Raw genomic sequence first — 19,799 nt, forward strand, 5'->3', positions numbered from 1 at the left:
ATCAAAACATACAGCAGCACATATCTCTGTGAAGGATCCATGGATTTCCCTTGACGTGTTCCTACACTGACATCACAGTCCCACTACAGTTTCAGTTAAGCAGTTCTACTACTCACAGGGTCTTTGCAATAGTTGCACAGATCGTTGCTTCCAATATTCACTGTTATGAGCTTCCAGTCAGCACTGAGGTCAATTCTCTGTGCAATAAAGAAGAAAATAATGAGCCTGAATTTCTTTGACACTGTGATATGCACATAGTATTGCTGCAGGAGGATCTATCATGTGATGCAACACCTGTTTCTTTTCATGCTGTAAGATTAAAGGAGTCCCAGACAACTTACAGGGTCAGTTTTCATTAGTCTCAGGAGATTTCTTGCTTGGGCTGGTAAGTGCCTGTGAAGAAGGACAACTAGTGAGTGAAAGAAACACCCTTACGGAGAGACCAACATTAACACTTTTCAGCTACCTTAAATCAAGTTGTCAGATATCAGAAGGGTTGAGTGAGGAGACAGTACAATCCTCATGTTTCCATGATCAAATTACAGGTTCATATCTTTGTGGAAAGTCAACATCAAGTTGAACTTGAATACTGATTTTACTAAAGTTCAGTAATTAATCTGGAACTGTAAGTTTAGCTTCTATTACAGGACGCTTAGCACCTAAAACAGCTGAAAAGCCAGACACAGCTACATGTTTGTAAGCAGATGGCCTGCTATCAATCTATTCTTCATGGACTAAAACAACAAGGGAATCTCAAGTCCCAATATTTAACCAACCCCTTGAGTGATGTTTGCGCATACACTACAACTCACCCCCCTTGCAAAGCCGAAGTGTTTTAGAGGTCACTGTGCACATCTCCCTCATTTTTGTAGCCTGGACCCAGAGTCAATAATTAATTTTCAATTGTGTAAAACAGGTCTGCACACACTACCTTTCCAGAGGTAAAATCCAAGTAACTTTCAAAGTTACTCAGACAAGTTAAGATGACAGCCTTGCTGTTTTCCAATGGCCAAAGCGAGCACTCTTTCTGTTTTGCTTATATATACATACACAGATATATATGTGTGTGTGTACGTATATAAACTGCCATGAATTTTGAGTTACTTAGGCTGAACACTTCAACCTTGTTTGACTGCCCTGACACGTTGATCCTCAAATATGCATAGAAAAGAGAATGTGGTTGGAAAGCTTTGGCCTTCCAGGCAACTCTGTAGTACGGCATGAGCTGCATCTCCCTTCAGGCTCTTGTTAGAAACACTTCACTGACTGTCTATCATTTCTGGAAGCACATCAGCTGACATTAATAAGCATGACACTTGTTTTGTATGGCAACCAGAGCTTAGTTCTCCTTTGCAATGCTGTGTATCTCACCACCCTCCTCCAACTGAATACTGATCTAACACTAACCTAAGAGTATTTACTGGGGAATGAGCATTGTCATACATCTACTTGTGACATAGACACTGCTTGCATCTGATAGTTCTGTTCACTGTTACCCTTGTTCAATGTCATAACCTACTTATATGTCAAAGCTATCACAAGCCACAAGTGGTCACAATGTCCTTCTGTTCTTACTGTGGAAACCCCTAGGGTAGACCACTGACTTCAATATTGATCCAGAGGAAAACACCACTTATTGAGCTGACAGTCCACCACACCTTCGATTTCTCACGCAGTCACTGAAGTGCTGATGCATCCTGAGCCTACACAGTCAGTAAGATCTAACAACATCTTGAATGAAGCAGTGCCAGCAATCACCCATTTTTGAGCTGCAGTCTCCAGCAAATTTAGATCTTGATCAACAGAAACAGTTTGCTAATGGGAAATACATATATTCCCAGTTCCTATCACCTGTTCTCTGCTCTCAATCTTAAATTCTTAACCACTTTTTTTCCACATGAAATCAGAGATCTTAACCAGGCTCTGCTCCAGTGACATGCTTCAGATCTATCCTTAACTCCAGTATGTACATAAGCACTTTGGCAATGAATGTCCATAGGTTTAGGAATGTTTGCCGAATAGGACCCGCATTGCTACATTGCCATCAAGTTCACTAAAGAGCTCTTCAAAGCAGCCACCAATTTCATTTTAAGAAACCCTTAACATCTGGTTTCCAAAATCTGGTAAGGGTGCAGAACTACCCGATTTCAGAAAGGCCCCAGCACTTCTGGAAAGCAGTTTCCAGATTAGCACCCAAAAGTGAGTCAGGCCAGGTAAAAATTCTGAAATACCAGCATTAGCTGGTGGACTATTTTTGCTCTCTGAATCACAGGAAAATGGGTATTTTTGGCTGATGAAGAACAAATGCTGGATTGCATCATCATTCCAGGACCAAACACCTAAGGCAGGAGAAACATTTCCTTATGTTGCAATACATTTCTATATTCAAGTAGGATGCATTAACCTTCTCAGATGCATCAAGACCCACAACGTGACAGAACTCCAAAAGAATCATTTCAAAGTTCAGGGATATTAGTGTAGTAGTTTACAGTACTTTACTTTTGCACAGCTTTCTACAGAGAGTTACAAAACAGGGAAACAACAGAAGACTAGCAGCAATCTGGGACAATTGTTGTCTGCATCTCGTTGCTGAAAGTTTACAAAATATGGTTGCAGAACATCGATAGCTCCACTTCATCATGTTTACGCAGTCCAGCTGTTTGCATGGTAAGAGAGAAGACTAATTGATATAGACGAAATAGACAATTTTTCATTAGACTAACATCCATCAACTCATTTCATACAGCTAACAAATAACTAATAGTAATGCCTCAGTTGCTGCTGATGCAAACTGCTTTAAGACATATTGGTGACTTAAGAGGTTGTGTATCCTGTTTCAAGTCCTTCACCACTCCAAAAAGCCTGTTTAGGTTTTAAATGATACAAAATACAAGACCTATCTCATTATTTTCTATAACAAGCAAAAGCTGAAGCTGATCTGGATATATGCCACATATAGAAGTATGTTAATAAATTCTTATGTATGGCTGAATCAGAGCCATAGTCTTTTCATGTGTTTCACTGACATACACAGGTATGTTCAGTCATCACTAGGAAACAAAATCCCTTCTCTCAGGTATGGGGGGAGCTGTAGGATATGTCAGGGCACCTAGCAGGCTATTTCTCTGAGGAAATCCAAGCATTTACTGAGGTTGTTAGTATGAGTCAGAAGTTACTCAAGGCCTACAGAAAGGCAGTAAAAATACCTGCTGAATCCTAATGATCTTTGCTTAGATACAGCAAACTCAAACACCTTAACTTCTGAACTTCACTTATAAGTAAGACCTCTTTGGGAAGTAAGAGGAGTTTTTCTTTAAACAAATAAACAATCAAATTACGGTCTGGGTAATATCAACTAACAATGTCAAATCCAGGCATGGTCTGTCAGAACCTGTGCCCAAACTATGACTGAATTCCAGCAGCCATCTGTTTTGTTAATTAAACAGCACTGACTCTTTTAATAAGAAGCCAGGGATTTCTAGGATAAGCAGTATAGCAAAGCCCAACTCATGCAGCCTCCCAGGTGTGACTAAAAGCAAAGAGCCAAATTCAGATGCCTGCAAGACATTACAATTATTATTATATTGGCAGAACTGGCTGTAACTGCATCAGGTCTGCAATGCACAAAACCTCATATATGACCATCAGCAATTCTCCTTTCTTCAGATTCCAGACTGTGGCTAGTTTTTTCCTTTCTCTTGACCACTTTTACTTGTTTATCCAGAAGCCTGAGGCCAGAATTATGGAAGATTTAATCTAGTTTTTCTCCTATTATCTCTTTACCAGTTCACTACATGCTCATTTTCTGAAAACATCCATGCTCTCAGGGATTTATTGACAGATAAATAGATAAATGAATAGATGTTGAAGAGGAAGGGTAGAAACCACAACCATCACAGAGTTTCTGCCAGTTTCTTGCTTGTGAATTTCATAACCAGGACTATTGGGTTCATTTGAAAGTTCAGCTATGAAATAAGCCTATACATTTAACATGTTTTGAGACAATTTTCAACTCTAACTAGGCTGGTTTTGTTTGCTGTTCAGAGCAAGTTGTGACAGCACATGAGACAGTTGAGAGGGAATTAGATGAAGCATCCGTCACCTGCAAATGAAAAACAAAAGGCTACATACTCAGCCTGTGCTCCAGTAACTGCCTGGTTAAGGAATGCATTCGAATCATTCTCACTCCCGGTGCCAATCGAATAGCCCACAACCGTAACATTGAACTCGCGAAAGATGTCTGAAAAAGAAAGATGGCAATGAAGGGAAAATGCCTACATCTGCTCCCTACCTACAGGGACTAGCACACACCAGTACTGCCACAGTTTTGCTCTCAGAGCGCAGCACAGCTGCTGCAGCCTCCAGTCAACTAGGTACATCCAACATGCAGTGGCGAGAGGGATCACCAGCTGGCAGCAGCTCAAGACAGCAGTGTGCTTGCTGTGCCCTGCACTACCACTTGCAGATAAGATGAGCAGAATTGAGGACTACTGTGTGCAGTTATCTCTCGTGTTGTAGTGGTTAAAGCCTAAAATAAAATCTTCAGTCATATGATGTTGACTTGGCAAAGTGAACTGGAAGGGGGGCTTCAGCCCAGCAGAAGCTCACTTTCAGTAGAGGATCTGGGTCAGCTTCAGGGCTGTGCAAAATCTCATGCTACTGACAAATATGAAGAAAGCCTCACATGCATGATTCTAACGAAATCCCACCACATTCTCAATAACCTCCATAGTAGTTTCCAAAAGGAAGTTGACAGAGTAGCTTGCAGCTGAGAGTGAAAATGGCCGCATTGTAAACTATAAAAGCTACCTTAATCTCAAAGACTGAATTTAACCACATTTTAATGAAGGCTTTGTCAAATGTAATAAGCATCCAGTGAATCAATTAATTGCTTATTCTAATTACATTCTTGTTACACTTTGCTTATAATAATGGGCAACACACAGAAGGACACTTTACTAGCCCTCTTCAAATAGAAGTTTAATTTTACAGCTGATGCAAACTGAAACTCTAGTGGCTTTGCATTAACAATAGGCTGAGCTATGACAAGTTGCATGTTTCAGTGAAGAGAAAGTTAAAATGATTCCCCTCAGGTTACATGTACGAGTAGTCAGCTTTATTTACCAGAGAGGCCTAGTCTATGCAAACATCTCTTCTTGCAAAAAGCTGTAGTGGAATATTTATTAAAAGCGAATGTTAATTGCACCACAAGCATGGACATAGCAAGCTTATTTAGAAATTCAAATAACACTCAACAAGCAGTTGAGAAGGGAGAGGGAAGAGAACAGAAGGGAATTTCTAACTGCTTCTCAGCTTCACTGATGAAGCCAACTTTCTATTCTTTACTCCTAGGATATTGTTTCTTTGAAAGGCAGTTCTTGTTAATTACTCTAAACCAGCTTTGAGATACTTAAGAGCTCTCTGTAAACATATCAGGAATCTGCCCATCCCCTCTCTTAATTCTTGCCAGTTAGATCTAGCAAAGAATTTACTTACTAGGTAGAGTTGTCACATTCTCTAATGACGCATCTCCTCCAACACTAAAATGAGAAAGAGAAATCCCAGTCACTCATCTCTTAGCCGGACGCTAAGCACAGTGAAAACCTAGCACACATCATGAGAAAAAGCAAAGGGTGATTAATTTGGTAACTATCAATCTATCAGATTATATCGAGAGGACAGAATTGGAAATGCTATTGGGGAGAATGGCTGAGGTTTCAGTGGTAAAGATGCTTTTCAGAAAGATTTAATGATTTTGCAGCTATACAGGGATATAATCAATCATTATGAAATGGCAGAAAAATGCTTGAGACAGCTACATACTCAAATGATCGAGCCCTAAAGTACTGCAGATTAGAAGGTTGACTTTGAGGCCAGTTCCAGCCTTGTTAAGCCACTCTAAGGCAGCACCACACAGTCAGCCCCTCGGTGACAAGGGAGCTATAGCAGCAGCTCCTCATTCTCTTCTCCTGCTTCCTGCACAGGGGTATGCTCTCTTCAGCTTTTCAGTTGGTGGGACACACTGAGGCCACACTCCAGTTTATGGAGGGACATTAGGACAGCACAACACTGCTTCAGTCAATGTCAACTGAGCTACATCATCACACCAAAAAAAAAAAAAAAAAGACTTTTGTGACTGTGTGCTGCATGTGGTAAAAGCTGTCCGGTTAAACAGTTTTCCATGGCGCTACAAGAAGTTCAGAAATAGCAAACTTTGAGAGGAACTCCCAAACCAACCAGTTCTGACTTGTTTGTTCCAGTGATTTTTCTCTGGTTTTGTAGATTTCTGACTTGCCATCCCACTATAAAAACACAAATCGTCACAAGCAGCCAAAGATGAAAGCATATGAAAAGTCAAAAGGCTAGCTTAAAATCCACAGAAAATGTTTTCAGCAATGAAGTCACCCTTATGACAAATCCTGGATCTTGATACATCTTCAAAAGAAGTGCTAGCAAGAAACAACTTTTTTTTCCAACTTTCTGACAGCTGAAAGCCCCAAAACATATGGAAGAGAAAAATATCCTTTACAGGAGAGAATACACACCTCCTCATCACCTTGGCTGAAGACTTACCTCCAAGACAGTCCCCGGTATTCAGTGTCCAAATCCAGGAGATTATCTGAGGCAATTCCTGTACCAGCCTGGACATTATTTTTCATTAACCAAATGAAATTAAAGCACAATTACTAATACAATAGTCATTCATGCATAGTCATTTTATTTACTTTTGAATGCATCTCTTCAAAAGCTTTAGAAGGCATCTGGCTCTTCCCCAACCTTCCTCCTGAAGAATGCATCAATATCTTTCGTAATTATTTACAAGCATCGTATTATATATGACGCACAAAATATATGATGGAGTCGTGGAACAAAGGCTTTCTTCTCATGGGTCTAGATGAGCTGCATAACTCATTTACAGTTGCGTTACTCAGGAATGATGAGAACATCTTGAACAAACACATAAAGCTTTCTGGCTAATGATAATAAATACTATATGAACTCAACAGAGAAAACAAACATACCTCAGAAAGAAGCACCATAATACCTTTACACTGATTTGAAAAATATTGTGCTAAATCGAGAGACTTAGAGTAGTACTACAACAAGGAGGAAAGCATTCTCTACACTCCCTGAAGAAAGAGGCAAGCTAGCAACTACATCCCTCCTAAACCACCACCAGAATTCAGAAGCAGAGTGCCTGCCAGCTGTGATATTATAGTTTCATGCTAAATTTGGGTACAGGGTAGTACCTCAGTACAGCACAAGACCAGGCAGATTATTTGCTGCTACCTCAGATTAAACCATAACACTGCGTTTTCTTCTATGTATAAAAACTTTACTGAATTAATGGAAAACTGGTATTCAGAATAACTATGCACAGGCCAAATGCAGCTCTGAGACAGCAATGCACCACTGCACTTTCTATGAAAGCAGATTTTATTCTCAGTTCCTATAGACTATATTTAGAAGCAGAAACACCTGCAGGCTCCTAGATATTATAATATGGCAACCACAGCCATATACAGAATATCTTTCATTTGTCAATATTGCAAGTTTGCATTCAAATGCTTCTATTTCAGTAGCCTCCTGTGCGTAGGAGTTTTAGCAACATGCCTGCCAGAGAGTTGTAAAGGCTTCATGGTTTGTACACACAATGTCTTTGTTTTGTTGTTAAGACTCAGATTCAGAGAAACCTATGTTCCAGTTATGTCTTTCTGCCCAGTGTTTCCTTTGAGCTGGCTGTAGAGTTTCAGTCTGACCAGTATGAAAACACAAGGCAAAAGACGTAATAAGAATATAGGATGTCTGGATCTTGAGACATATTCCTTCTAGGCTACCAAAGATAATCATCGCCAGCAAGAACTACTTCTTGATAAAGAAATTAGCTATCAGTTAAAATGGGCACAGTAAAAAGACTGAATATCTTTTGAAGCGGATAAAGTCAGAGGGCTCTCACCCCCGTACATCCTTATCTCATTAATGCTAAAATGAATAAAATACTATTATCCAACATCCCTTAGTCACACTCTGTTCCTGAAAGAACTGAGGAAAAAGAACAGGTTCACCAGTCTGCTCCTATTCAGAAAAACTTTGAAAAACCACAGTAACCTAGGGCTTGTGCTATGTCCCATTAGTTTCAACAGCATCTGATCTCTTCTGTCTCCAATTCAGCAAACTATTTCCGTACCTCTTTAAAGGATTTGCCTGTGTTTTTGCCTGAGTTCAAAATCATGTGAATATGTGTGTGGGGGGAACAGAGTGTTGGAGAACTGACACCTTCTTTCTTGTTCTAGTTGCTAGACCTATTATCATCCGTGAATGAATGGATCTTTGCTTCTAGGTACAACAGCTATTTCCCCTCCACAGGAGCAGGCACATGTTTGTAGTTTTACCAAGAGAACAGTAAAAACACCATCTCCTTACCGTCAAAGAATCCCCAAGGGCTGCTATAATTTTCACATCAGCTGGCTTTAGGGAATGCACTGCAAAGAAAAGAAATGCAGTTTAGGAAATAGCTATTCTTTTTCACCACTGTATACATGAAACATGCCATTGTGCATTCTGATGCTCAGACATAGTGTTTTTGCAATACCCAGGTGATAAAACAGGAGCTCTCCCCTGCTCATCTCATGTGGTTGTAGCAGTAGCATATGCACATTATTCAGCATCTCAGTGGTTAACACTGCTACTGAAAAGACAGAATAGCAAAGAGCAAATAACAGTAAGTTGCAAACAGTATCCAGCACCGAGGTGAAGGTACAACAATGCAGTATTAGACAAAGCAGGAACAACATATTAAAGCTGAAGAAGGCAGAGAAGGACTAAGAAGACAAATATGAATTTATTTGAAAAACTGAATACTGCTGTGTCCTAGACTAATATGCATGAAGCTGGATTTCCAGCTTCCTTCCCTAAGATTTAGGTGGTATCACTTATAGGCTACATCAGCACACAAATTTGAATTTTATCACAAGATACTTTGAAGTTCTCCACTGGTAGTGAGTTAAGTGCAGCTACTTGGAATGTTACCTCGCGTGTCAGTATGGCATTGTATCTATTAAGCAGCTGCTGAAAAACATGACATCTTTTCTGAGCAGTACTTTTCAAAGTCCAGCAGACATTTCAGCAAAAATAAATACTCATCTTGAAGTACAGTTGAAGGTAATACAGCCTCTTAACATAAAACAGGCAAGACTACCTGAAGTTGCAGGAGGGGAGGATGGAGACCTGTCCTCACATAGCAGCTGGCTTCCATAATTCTAGAGAGAACAAGAAAGCTGAATAGCATTTGGCTAGCAAATACAGTCAGTAGTAACTAGAATCTTTCTAGTAGAGGCCATGTGGATAAACCAGAGCCTGTTTAGCATGTAATTAACCAGACAGATCTCGGTTGCTCAATTCATTAGCCATATTCAGTATTGCCTAGATTAGAGTAGCATCCTGTACTGATAACTGTGCTGTCTAAGCATGTGTTCTTACAGGTGTTTCTGGATGCATTTTGCCTAATTCAGGGAGTGCTTTCCTGCTTTTCCATGGCTGAGGCCATGCATTCAGCCTCCCAAACCCCTTTGGCAAAAGACTGATTTCACCTGTGGTCCACAGCATGACTCATCTGATTACTATATAGGAACAGATGCAGCAGAGTAACAGCAGGATGGTGATGTGGTGATGTTGACACTTACTGGAGTTTGGTTAGGGTACGTGTAATTACTGTTCTTATATGTCCTCAGGAATGGCTCAGCCTACAAAACAAGACAATCCAAGTCAATGCAAAGCATCAGAATACATGGAGATTTCCATTCCCCAATCTTCAATTCTCAGATGTCTGTAGATGATTAGCAGCTTGATGCAAATGAATCCCCGGAATTAAAAAAAAAAAAAAAAGAAATGGCATTTTTAAAATCCATACAATAACAGTGTAAACCTGGGGCAATATTTTTACACAGCCAGAATTTACAGAATACACTCAGGACCCTGCTGTGTGTAATTAACAAGAAGCTTGTGGTCCCACTTCAAGGTAGTCCCAGTGACCTCTGCAGAGCTGTGCTGACTGGCGCCATCATTGCTCTGTTTCCCCCAGTGACGCTCTATCATTCAGTGTAGATGCTTGGTGATCTTGACTAGGTAGTCCAAACACACTTCCCTCATGTTTTGACCAATCATGTGTGATGTGTGACTTGAGAAGCTTACTTCTAGGACAAGCTTGCCCTCCATCTCATGGGGGAGTGTTCATACCGCTACCGCTACTGGTGGCAGTGGCACAAACTATGTGGGGAAGAGTCAGATCCCCCTCATGGAGACAGCACTCCAGCCAGTTGGTAAAGGCTCACGTAGACTCCCAGCCACCCCTAGCACCTCCACATGAACACAGACACCCTTATAACTTACCTCACTTGGACATTTGAGAACAATCTCATCTTCTATTTGCTGATCATCTGTCTTCTCCCCTAAGGGTTCCAGCTGTGGGAAAAAGGGGGATGCACAGAAGAAATGTGAATGAGCATCAGAGAGCAATGGGTAACACTGTGGTACCAGCCACTCAAAGCCACCTCTGCAGCACAGCAAGACAACTGCAGTGCCCTGCACCCGTGCTGGCGGCTACCTCCACGCACTGCTTCTTTGCATGCTGAAGAGCTTAATTCCCATACATTATGAACGTGGCCTGATGACCAATGCGACAGGCAGGCATCCTCTCCCTGAGAGAAGTCCCAACATCCCCAGCCTTAATATACCCCAAGATTTACTGGTTTGATATGACTGCTTCAGCAGTTCAGGTGACCTTTGTTCACACAATCACTCTTTTCCTTTGTAAACACAGTTAAGGGTTCAGAAGAAATAGGGCTAGCTACCTAGTAGCTCCCTGGGGGATATTTTTGCTGCCAAGGGCAGGACGGAGAGGACAAGGACTGACCAATACAACCTTTAAAAATCTTACCATGTTGTTCCACAAAGCACGTGCAGCCTGGGAATGAGCCTTCTGGCTGAAGTGGAAACAGTCTGGGGCAAAATATGAACTATCTGGCAACCCCTCCTAGAGAACAAGACAGGTACTGTCAGAGGCAGTAAATATGCAACAAGCTGTGCATTATTCTCTCCCAGCAAAATATCCCGGCTGACTTCAAACTGAAGTACCTGCAAAGGCCTCTGAGGCCAAAAGAATTAAACTAGGCCAGAAGATGCTAGTAACTCAAAACTAAGACACCTTTTAAAGCTTTTTAATATAGCATTTACAAAGTAATAGGGAATACAGACCACTATGGGTACAGAATACCTGGGCACAGATACTAACTGCATTCTTTATTTCCCCTGAAATTCACTACAGTCTTTTGAAGCACATGAGTTTTCACTAAAAGTCATTTAACAAAGTACTGGAAGGGACTTTGTGATGTATGGGGGATAAGAGGGCACGTGCTCTCTGGCAAAGACTTTGAACTAAATATCTACTGCATGGTTTTCTGATTGCAGTGGAGTGGACTCAGGGCCCCAAATTGTGTCTTCAGGGTCTGTATTCCTGTTGCCCATTATCTCCAAGTTATTCCATAAGCATTTTCTGCAATTTTGGATGTTATCTCAACTGAATATAATAATTACTAGGCCAAAAAACTTCTGGTCACATTTATAGCCAAGATAATTTTGTGGAATTGCACTAGGATTTAATGTAGGGACTGGTTTTTTGGTTGTTTTTACCTGTGTTTTTGGCATGTTCACATTCATCAGAAATGGCTGCATAACGACTGTGAAATCATCCGTAGTATCATACCTTCCACTCTCCACTAACTGGCGAGTTCTCTCCTAAAAAGTCAAAGAAAAGTTGTTCCTTCTTTTACATTCAGCTCCAGACCCTCTGTCCATTTACATCTCACCCAGGGGTTCCCACTCTCTAGTGCAGAAACCCAGGCGTGGCCATGGTTTCCATCTCACACCAGGCAGCCAACACAGCTGTCTTTGAGACATGCATCCCAGGCTTCTTTGCAGAGAGGCAGCCTGGGGATGGCTGCCTGACTGACATGGGCAGGCAACCTGCTCAGTAATTAGATTTTCTGTCAAAAAGATGTTCTTCCAGAACCACCGAAGCATTTTTGGTTTGGCTGACATCCCATGCCAGAAGTTTGTTCCTGAGTTATCATGTTCTTTGACTTAATCTGATCTCCAGCAAGATAAGTGATCAAAAAACTGCTGGCTCTCTTACATACTCTACTTTCTATGGCTCTTTAAGAACTTTTCTTCTCATCTGTTTTGTTGTTTTAGTGAATCAGAGTTGTAAAGATCTTGAGCCTACTCCCATCTCCCCCTCACCTTTTTTTTTTAAATCACAACTACAAATATGTCATTAAAATGAGTGAAAACTGTCCCCCACCTCCAAATAGTAACCTCTCTGTGGTCCCTTGATCAACAGGAAGATGACATTAAACCTGTAACAAATGCCACATGCCTCACCTGGTACCTTCTGTTAAAGTAGACCAACTTCTTAAACTCACTGGAATTGTCCTCAGGTTTTATGACACAAGGGCACAGGATCCTGTGGGAGGACAACATGGCACTGAGATCTGCTCCTCTTTTTTCCCCCCTGCTCCCAAGCTGACAAGCTGCAGGGTTAAAAGCTTCTCCAAGGGGGATTTATTTGAAAGGCTGCTCAGTAGGAGCATTAGCTCTCACCTCTGAGTTTCTGCACAGTCCTGATTCTTGAGCAGAAACACATGTATTAGGGATAAATTCATGAACATAAAGTGAGGAAAAGGCTCCATGCAAGCAAAAACCATACTGGCTGCCCACAGCAAGGTTTTGGCATCAGGCGTGACCTCTGAGAGGAGAGTCCAGGACTGCCTGTGCTGGACACAGATGGTTCTAGCCAGCTTCAACAGACCAACCACAGGGCACAGCTGAGCCTGTCAGCCAAGATGGCAGTGCCTCTGTGAAAACCTGTTTAAGAAAGGGCAGAAAACACCAGAAAGGGACAAGAGGAGAGAACAGTGCGAATAAAGGAGAAGGTGTTCCATGGCAGAGCAGGCACTCCCCTGAAGGGACCGCAGCCTGTGGATGAGCCCATGCCAGAGCAGACACATGTCTGAAGGACCATGCCAGAGCACAGGACAAGAGTGAGAATGAAGGAGTGGCAGAGAGATACCACTGCACTGAGACCCCAACCCCCTGCACCACCTGTGACTCACTGAAGCGACTGAAGGTACCCTGTAGTAACAAGGAGGGAGGGAGAGATGCTTGGAGTGAATTTGAGCCTGGGAATGAGGGAGGATAGGTGTTTTAACTGTTTAACTTTTTTGTTTGTTAGTTTCCCAATACCTGAATCATTAATTAAATATTTATGCTAATGGACAATAAATTCAGTTAAGTTCCCCAAGTCAAGTCTGCTTTGCCTGCAATGGTACTTGGTAAGTGATTTCCCTGTCTTTATTTTGACCCATGCATTTTCTTGTTCACGTTCCTCTTGTTTTCTCCCCCATGCTGCTGGGATGGAGTGAACAAGTGGCTGTGTGGGTGCTTGGCTGCCACCTGGGGCCAACCCACCAAAACCCATTCATAAGTACACCTGCACAACGTGGTTTGCTTCAGCAGAACTATGCAAGCATTCTTCAAGACAGAGTTCCCACAAATTCGTTCTAATCAACTGAGACAAAAATTGCAGGATGTTTCACGTGGAGGTTGACAGAGCACCAAAACAGACACCAAGACTGATGATGGAATCTCCACCCTTAGAGAGCCATTCCAACCTGAGCCATTTTAAGTTTCTGTGAACTTATGTTGGCCACCTTTATCCCTCCCTGAAGTTTTGATCCTTCTAGCACAAGAATTTTTTCTTCTGATGCTGCCTCTTCCTGGGCATGCCTCACTATTACTTGACAAATCCAAATAAGAAAAACATCTCCTTTTAAAAATCCTGTCATATGATCACAGTAAAGCATCCCCGAGAGATGTCTTTAGAGAAATACCTCCTATAGAGATGCAGTTGATATGTATAAAGTAAACACAGATTCCTACCACCTCCAAACTTGTCTTAATGGAGAGCAACTAAAAAACCAAGATTTTATTTCTACAGTACATCTCTATGAAAAGCAATAGAAACCTAATTTGTGTTTTTAAAAGTGTTTCAGTAACATAAGCAGGCAAAGTTAGTGGAGACATTCTCTTCTTAGGTTACTTGTTACAGATAAGCTTTCAAAATCAAAAGACTCCTTCAGGTCCTTCTTCATTCAGTAGCATGGTATTTATTATCGCACACAAGGTCTGCTTAGTACCCTGTAAACTTGGCTTTCTGCCAGACAGGCAAATGTGAAATTCAGCATGGCACCTGAAATGATGGGGAAAGGTTACAAGTATCTTGAGATAATCTAATCTTAAGGGTTCCACTAACTATCCTTGTCCAATGATTAGGGTCTTGAGATACACGTGTGCTCTAGCCAGTAACCTTTGTTAAAAAGAAAAAACACAACCAGTTATTGGAAGCACCAGCACTCTGAGTTTAAAAGGTAATTTTCCATTGACAGCCACCAGAGAGCCCTTAAATCAGAGCAAGAGCGTTGCATCTATGTTCCTCCTGTAAAACCACCTTTGATAGCTGTTGACACTCACAGGACAAGGTTATTCTGCCTGTCTGTCCAGAAAAGCAGAGATTTGCTTTTCTGAAACCAAGCAAGTCCTGCCAGGAGCAAGTCTTGGGGGACATGCTGGACCCTACCTGAGTCACCAGAAGCTCACTGAGGCACAGATCTGCCACCTCAGTGGCAGATTCACGCTGACCTGGAAGGATTGTTGAGCCACAGGGCAACCGGTAGTGCAATTAAGCATCCCAGACATCTACTTCAGAGACTAATTAACAATAAAACTAATAATCAGCAATGAGATTCCAGAGATCGGAAGCTACAGAAGAAAGAGGGAGAGTTTTAAGACTGTAGAAAAGCAAATCTGTAAATAAAACTAGTTTATAGTGATCAACTAAGAAAATCCTGTGTCATAATCTCTTCTCTGTCTTTGCCCAGAGTGCACAGCTGAGCTCTGTCTGCTCTGGCTTGAACTCCCTTGCAAGCATAAGTGATGAATCATTAAAATGGCACCTCCACAAAAAGTGGTAACAGTAGGGCTTACATACAGAGACAGTGACAGATAGACAGGTATTTCTAAATGCTGTGTTGAAATCAACATGTAGGTACATCTGCACACACAAAGGTGTTTGGTGGTCTCAAATACTAGAACATTTTCCCTTTAAGAAAAAAAGTTTCCCAAAAAGACCTTGCAGCCTTCTGTGAGCAACAGTGAGAGCTGTAACATAAATCATCTTCAAACCTCATAAGCAGCTTTGGGCAGGTATTGTTTTCTGATGCATGCAGCTCCCGGAGGCTTGCTATGGAAAGCACTGTCACCAGGTTCACAAACGCCCGTGGAACCTGCCAAGAGAATAAGAAAACCCATAGCCAACGACCGAGCAGAGTGCCATCTTTGCCCCTACACAGCCACAGCAGACCTCAGGTAGCAGCCTGCTGATTCACGCAGCTTGCATTATTTATAACAGAGGTGTTCAAAGTACTTTCTCAATAATTCATCCCCCACACATGCAATACTAAATTACAGCCCCTGACGGAGCTGCTTAGTTCTATTTTAAATGCTGATGGCTGGTCACTTGAAAATGATTACTTCAAAAATGTCCAAACAAGTTGTTACAGGTCTCAGCATGGCTCAGACACCTGTTAACTCTTCAAATACTCTCATCGTCCTCACCCGCATTTGGAATATCAGAATCTCTCTCAAAGACCACAAAAAATGTACTTACTTGCAGTATAATGAGCAAGCAACGAATTTCCTAGCCATTGAATACCACATGTTTGTTCAAACCTGTTACAATACTTTTTGATGTCATTTGTCCACAGCACATCAGCTAGAACTGAGCACATCCTTATTCCTTCGATAAAATACTTCTCCAGCCCTTTCTGTCTGTCACAAATATTTTCCTGCAAACAAGCATCATACAGCAGTGCTCCGCAGATGGAAGCGAGGAACTAAATTCTCAATCAATAATCAGCGACTTCTTTACAAACAGAACACGATCCCCACTCCCACATACTAGAAAAAAATGTTTTACCTCTCTGTGAAGTATGTCCAAAGCTATTTGCAGATTGTAGGTGTAGTTTTCAGGAGAATATTGTACCTGTTGAAGCAAGAGGATTGAATTTTATAATCAGTTTACTCAAGCAGGTACAACAGTGACTGTCTCACAAGAAAAGATCCAGCAGCCACCAGATACCAGTGAGGGAGCAAATTCAGGGGGCCTCATGAGACATTACAATATCCTCCATCCCCAGGCTTGCTTGGGAGAGATCAGTTTGTGTAAAAGTAAGTTTGTTTCTGCTGTATGGAATATTAGCAACATACCTGCCACAAATAATAACTGGCAAAGCTTAGGCATTTATTTGGGAATGAAATCACTTTATATACTTGCCTCTCAGCAGTGAAATTTCCCTGTTCCATTTGAGTGGTTTAAACCCTTTAATTGTCTCAAGTAATCCAACTTTTACTTCTTCACTTGTGGAACTATTCAACAGTCAAATAAGCTTCCCTATGAGAAACACCTCTCATTTTCAGCCTTAATTCTCTTTGATTTAGTTTCAAGCAAAAGTTGTAGGCCCCACTGGCCTACTCTACAAAGATAGACAGCTACCTTATTTATTTCCTAAATCACAGCCTACCAAGAGCATTGTGGTTGGCACTATTTGTAGCTGTGCAACATAAAGGAAGTATCACTGTGATCTTTGGATGCAGATGCATTATCTTCTTACCACTCACACTCCTGTGACTGCCATTTTGTGTCTGGGTCAGAAGCAGAAGGTAGGAATGGTTAATTTGCTCCTTGTTTTATAACCATCTTACTGTGTTGCTTTGCTGGTTTTCCCAAGCTGAAATTAACCACGCAGAATGAAAAGTATGTGCTCTGCTGCTTGTAAGACTCATCACTAAGTGAAGGATCTGCCCCAGCCTTTCATCTCCTCTATACTCACACATACCAAAGGCTATATACAGTATGTATATATATATATAATTATATACATATAAAAAATATACTATATTATATATATTGCATCAGCATGAGCTGTGGGTAGAACCATTTCCATAGCAGTAAGACTTAGCAGTGTGACTGTGCACAAGGCAAAGAAGAGCAAAAACCCTTGACCTTTTATCAACAGGTGATAAAGTGACTAGATAACAGAAAGTCATCTTAGTTATCTGCAAAACAATGTAGACACCATTATGTAATTTACACGTGTTCTAAAGTTATCACTTCATTTATCATAACATCAGGTTGAACAACCTGAAGGTCTCAGTACAGTTACATTCCAGAGCTGCACAAATAAGCCCTACCTTATTTTGGTCTCACCCACTGAGTTCTGCCCTCTCATTCACTGCAGTGCAGAGAGACCCTATGCCCAGGCTGGCCCAGCTCATGCTGCAGGCATCAGGGGACTTACTGGATTGTTGCAGAATTTGCATAGGTCATTTCCTCCTATGAAAAGTGTTATGAGCTTCCAGTCAGTCTGCAAATTTATTCTCTGCACACACAAGGAGATGGAATGAAAGTTAGTAATTTAAATTTAAAAAGAAAAAAAAGAAAGGTGAGGGGGCAGCAGGCAACACACTAAACACAAATTTAACATTTCTCATGTTACCTGGGTATAGTTCTCCAAGCATCCACAACAAAAATGAATTTGTAGTCATGACTGAAGATGTAGAAACTACTACGATCTAAGTAAGGTTTACAATATCAGTAGCACCATGCAAAATTATTTCCTTCAGAAAACTATTTCTCAAAATCCATCTGTATGCTTTTCTTAGTAATATCTTGTGTACACACTGAGTGACTCCTCCTGCAGTTCTAGGAATATATCTTCATTGCAAAAATGATGGTATATATTTTACTGTGTCATAAATAATGCAGCTATCCTGCTGGAAAACCCTGGTGGGCAATGTATTTTAGTCTTGCTGTGAGACAAACTGCAAAGAATAGAGGAGCAATATTAACTCTATCTAACAATACTGGTAAAAAATTATGGCACTTCTTGGTATGGAAGGATTTTGCAAAGGTATAGCTAATGCAAGGTATAGCTAATGCTAATGCTACTGTAAACATACACCTTCTTAGCTTTGAGGAAAGGTTCAGATATGCTTAGTACCATGTAGCGGATGTTGTACTCTATCTTAATGCTTCAATTTCAGTGCAAAATACTACTAATAAAAGCAGCAATAGTACATCAGCATCCAGTGATTTAAAAACACATATCTTCAAAGGCAGAAGGCAACATATCCCAGCTAGTAAACACACTGTTCAGTAGTTTGGTCTCAAAATGTACTTAAAAGAGGGCAAAATTTTCTTCCTGCACTAAACAGGTGTTTTAAAACAAGAGAAAAAAAAGGAGTTCTTAAATCAAAGATATATGACCTCTAATATGAACATTCTTTCTAGTTAGAAAGTTTATTAATTGGATAAAAAGTTTTTGCATTCATTTCTGTTGTGTTACATTTCCAAGCCAATAAATACGACAGAGTAGTACTTAGGAGCCTCGAATGGTTTGAATGAAAACCATCCAACCGCTTCATTGTTAGTTGCTATCCCTTTTAATCTCATTTCATATACAGCCATCAGAGTGAAATCTTGTTTACGAGAAAGTGAACCAAAAAGGAAGGTACTGCAAATATTTTTGCCAATATGTATTCACCAGAGTATTTATACTAGACATGCACACACAGTTATCTTGAAGGTTGTTTGGCCACTTTCCAAATGCACAATTGGAAAGCCAAAATAATATCATGTAACTTAGGCCACTGATTGCATAGCACATTTGTCAAATTACAAATAGCAAACATTCAAAGCACTAGTTGAGGTTAAAGATATGCAAGCAATCCTCAGCCTAATGTGTTTTACAGACTATTAGTCAAATAATTCTTAACAACAAGTGTGTAAGGCAAATATCAGCTGATGACTAAATGAAAGAAGGGAATAAATTGTTTTTAAAGAAAACAAGGACTTTCCTTACTTCACATGTTCACTCCACATGATTTGCCACTTGTTGTGAGCAAGCTTTTCATCCTAGCATGTATCATTACTGCTGCAAAAACAATGTGCTTACAAGACAGTTAACAGTACCACAGCAAAATCCTAGCAGAGAAAAAGTTCTGTTATCTTACAGGTTGGGAAGGCAAGCAATGGCACTGAATCTACCAGCCACTTGTGGTAAAAATGATAAGAAGATAAAAATTATCTGGGTTTCACGGTAACTATCACATGCTGGTACAAATTAATTTAGGACAAAGCTATAGATTATTTTGTACTGACTCACACTCTGCACCGGGGAATATTACGCTGTGCACTGCTGTACCCATAGCTTTAGTGTTTGACACCCACTGTTGGCATCTGCTCTTGGTCTGTTAGAAACTAATGATGCCAAGTAACTCCATTCTTAAGATATTAATGACATGTTAAACTCACGGTATCATTCTTCATGCGGTCCACTAGTCTTCTAACCTGTGCAGGAACATCCCTAAAAATAAAAGAAAAATAAAATCATAAAAGTAAAATAATATATATAAAAAAGGAATCCTGCACAGACAGCAAGGCAAAGAGGAAAGCTGATGAACGGACATTCCTCACATAATGGCAAAAAAAACCTAGGAAAGTCCAATTTTCAGTGAACGAAAGGTATGATATCCAAAAAAGGCTATATTTTGAGACAGTGATGGCAAAAATGAGAAAACAATTAGCATCCAACAGGCATTTGACACTTTCAAGTGCTGCATAGTTA

General features: G+C 40.7%; 1 protein-coding gene across 1 annotated transcript in view; it reads right to left on the reverse strand.

The window, feature by feature from the left end:
* PLB1 (phospholipase B1) overlaps positions 1-19,799 on the reverse strand; it is an 81,175-nt gene that overhangs the window by 29,495 nt on the left and 31,881 nt on the right. Inside the window, exons 22-37 of the mRNA XM_074820648.1 lie at positions 19,487-19,538; positions 17,472-17,552; positions 16,091-16,156; positions 15,298-15,398; positions 12,439-12,520; positions 11,689-11,793; positions 10,937-11,032; positions 10,390-10,461; positions 9,684-9,743; positions 9,200-9,260; positions 8,425-8,483; positions 6,574-6,641; positions 5,497-5,540; positions 4,132-4,240; positions 342-393; positions 117-197 (exon numbers count right to left, since the gene is read on the reverse strand). Of these exons, the coding sequence (XP_074676749.1) occupies positions 117-197; positions 342-393; positions 4,132-4,240; positions 5,497-5,540; positions 6,574-6,641; positions 8,425-8,483; positions 9,200-9,260; positions 9,684-9,743; positions 10,390-10,461; positions 10,937-11,032; positions 11,689-11,793; positions 12,439-12,520; positions 15,298-15,398; positions 16,091-16,156; positions 17,472-17,552; positions 19,487-19,538 (1,189 nt within the window). The remainder of the gene's footprint in view (positions 1-116; positions 198-341; positions 394-4,131; positions 4,241-5,496; positions 5,541-6,573; positions 6,642-8,424; positions 8,484-9,199; positions 9,261-9,683; positions 9,744-10,389; positions 10,462-10,936; positions 11,033-11,688; positions 11,794-12,438; positions 12,521-15,297; positions 15,399-16,090; positions 16,157-17,471; positions 17,553-19,486; positions 19,539-19,799) is intronic.

The sequence above is a fragment of the Strix aluco genome, chromosome 3 (assembly GCF_031877795.1).
Source record: "Strix aluco isolate bStrAlu1 chromosome 3, bStrAlu1.hap1, whole genome shotgun sequence".
Lineage (NCBI taxonomy): Eukaryota > Metazoa > Chordata > Aves > Strigiformes > Strigidae > Strix > Strix aluco.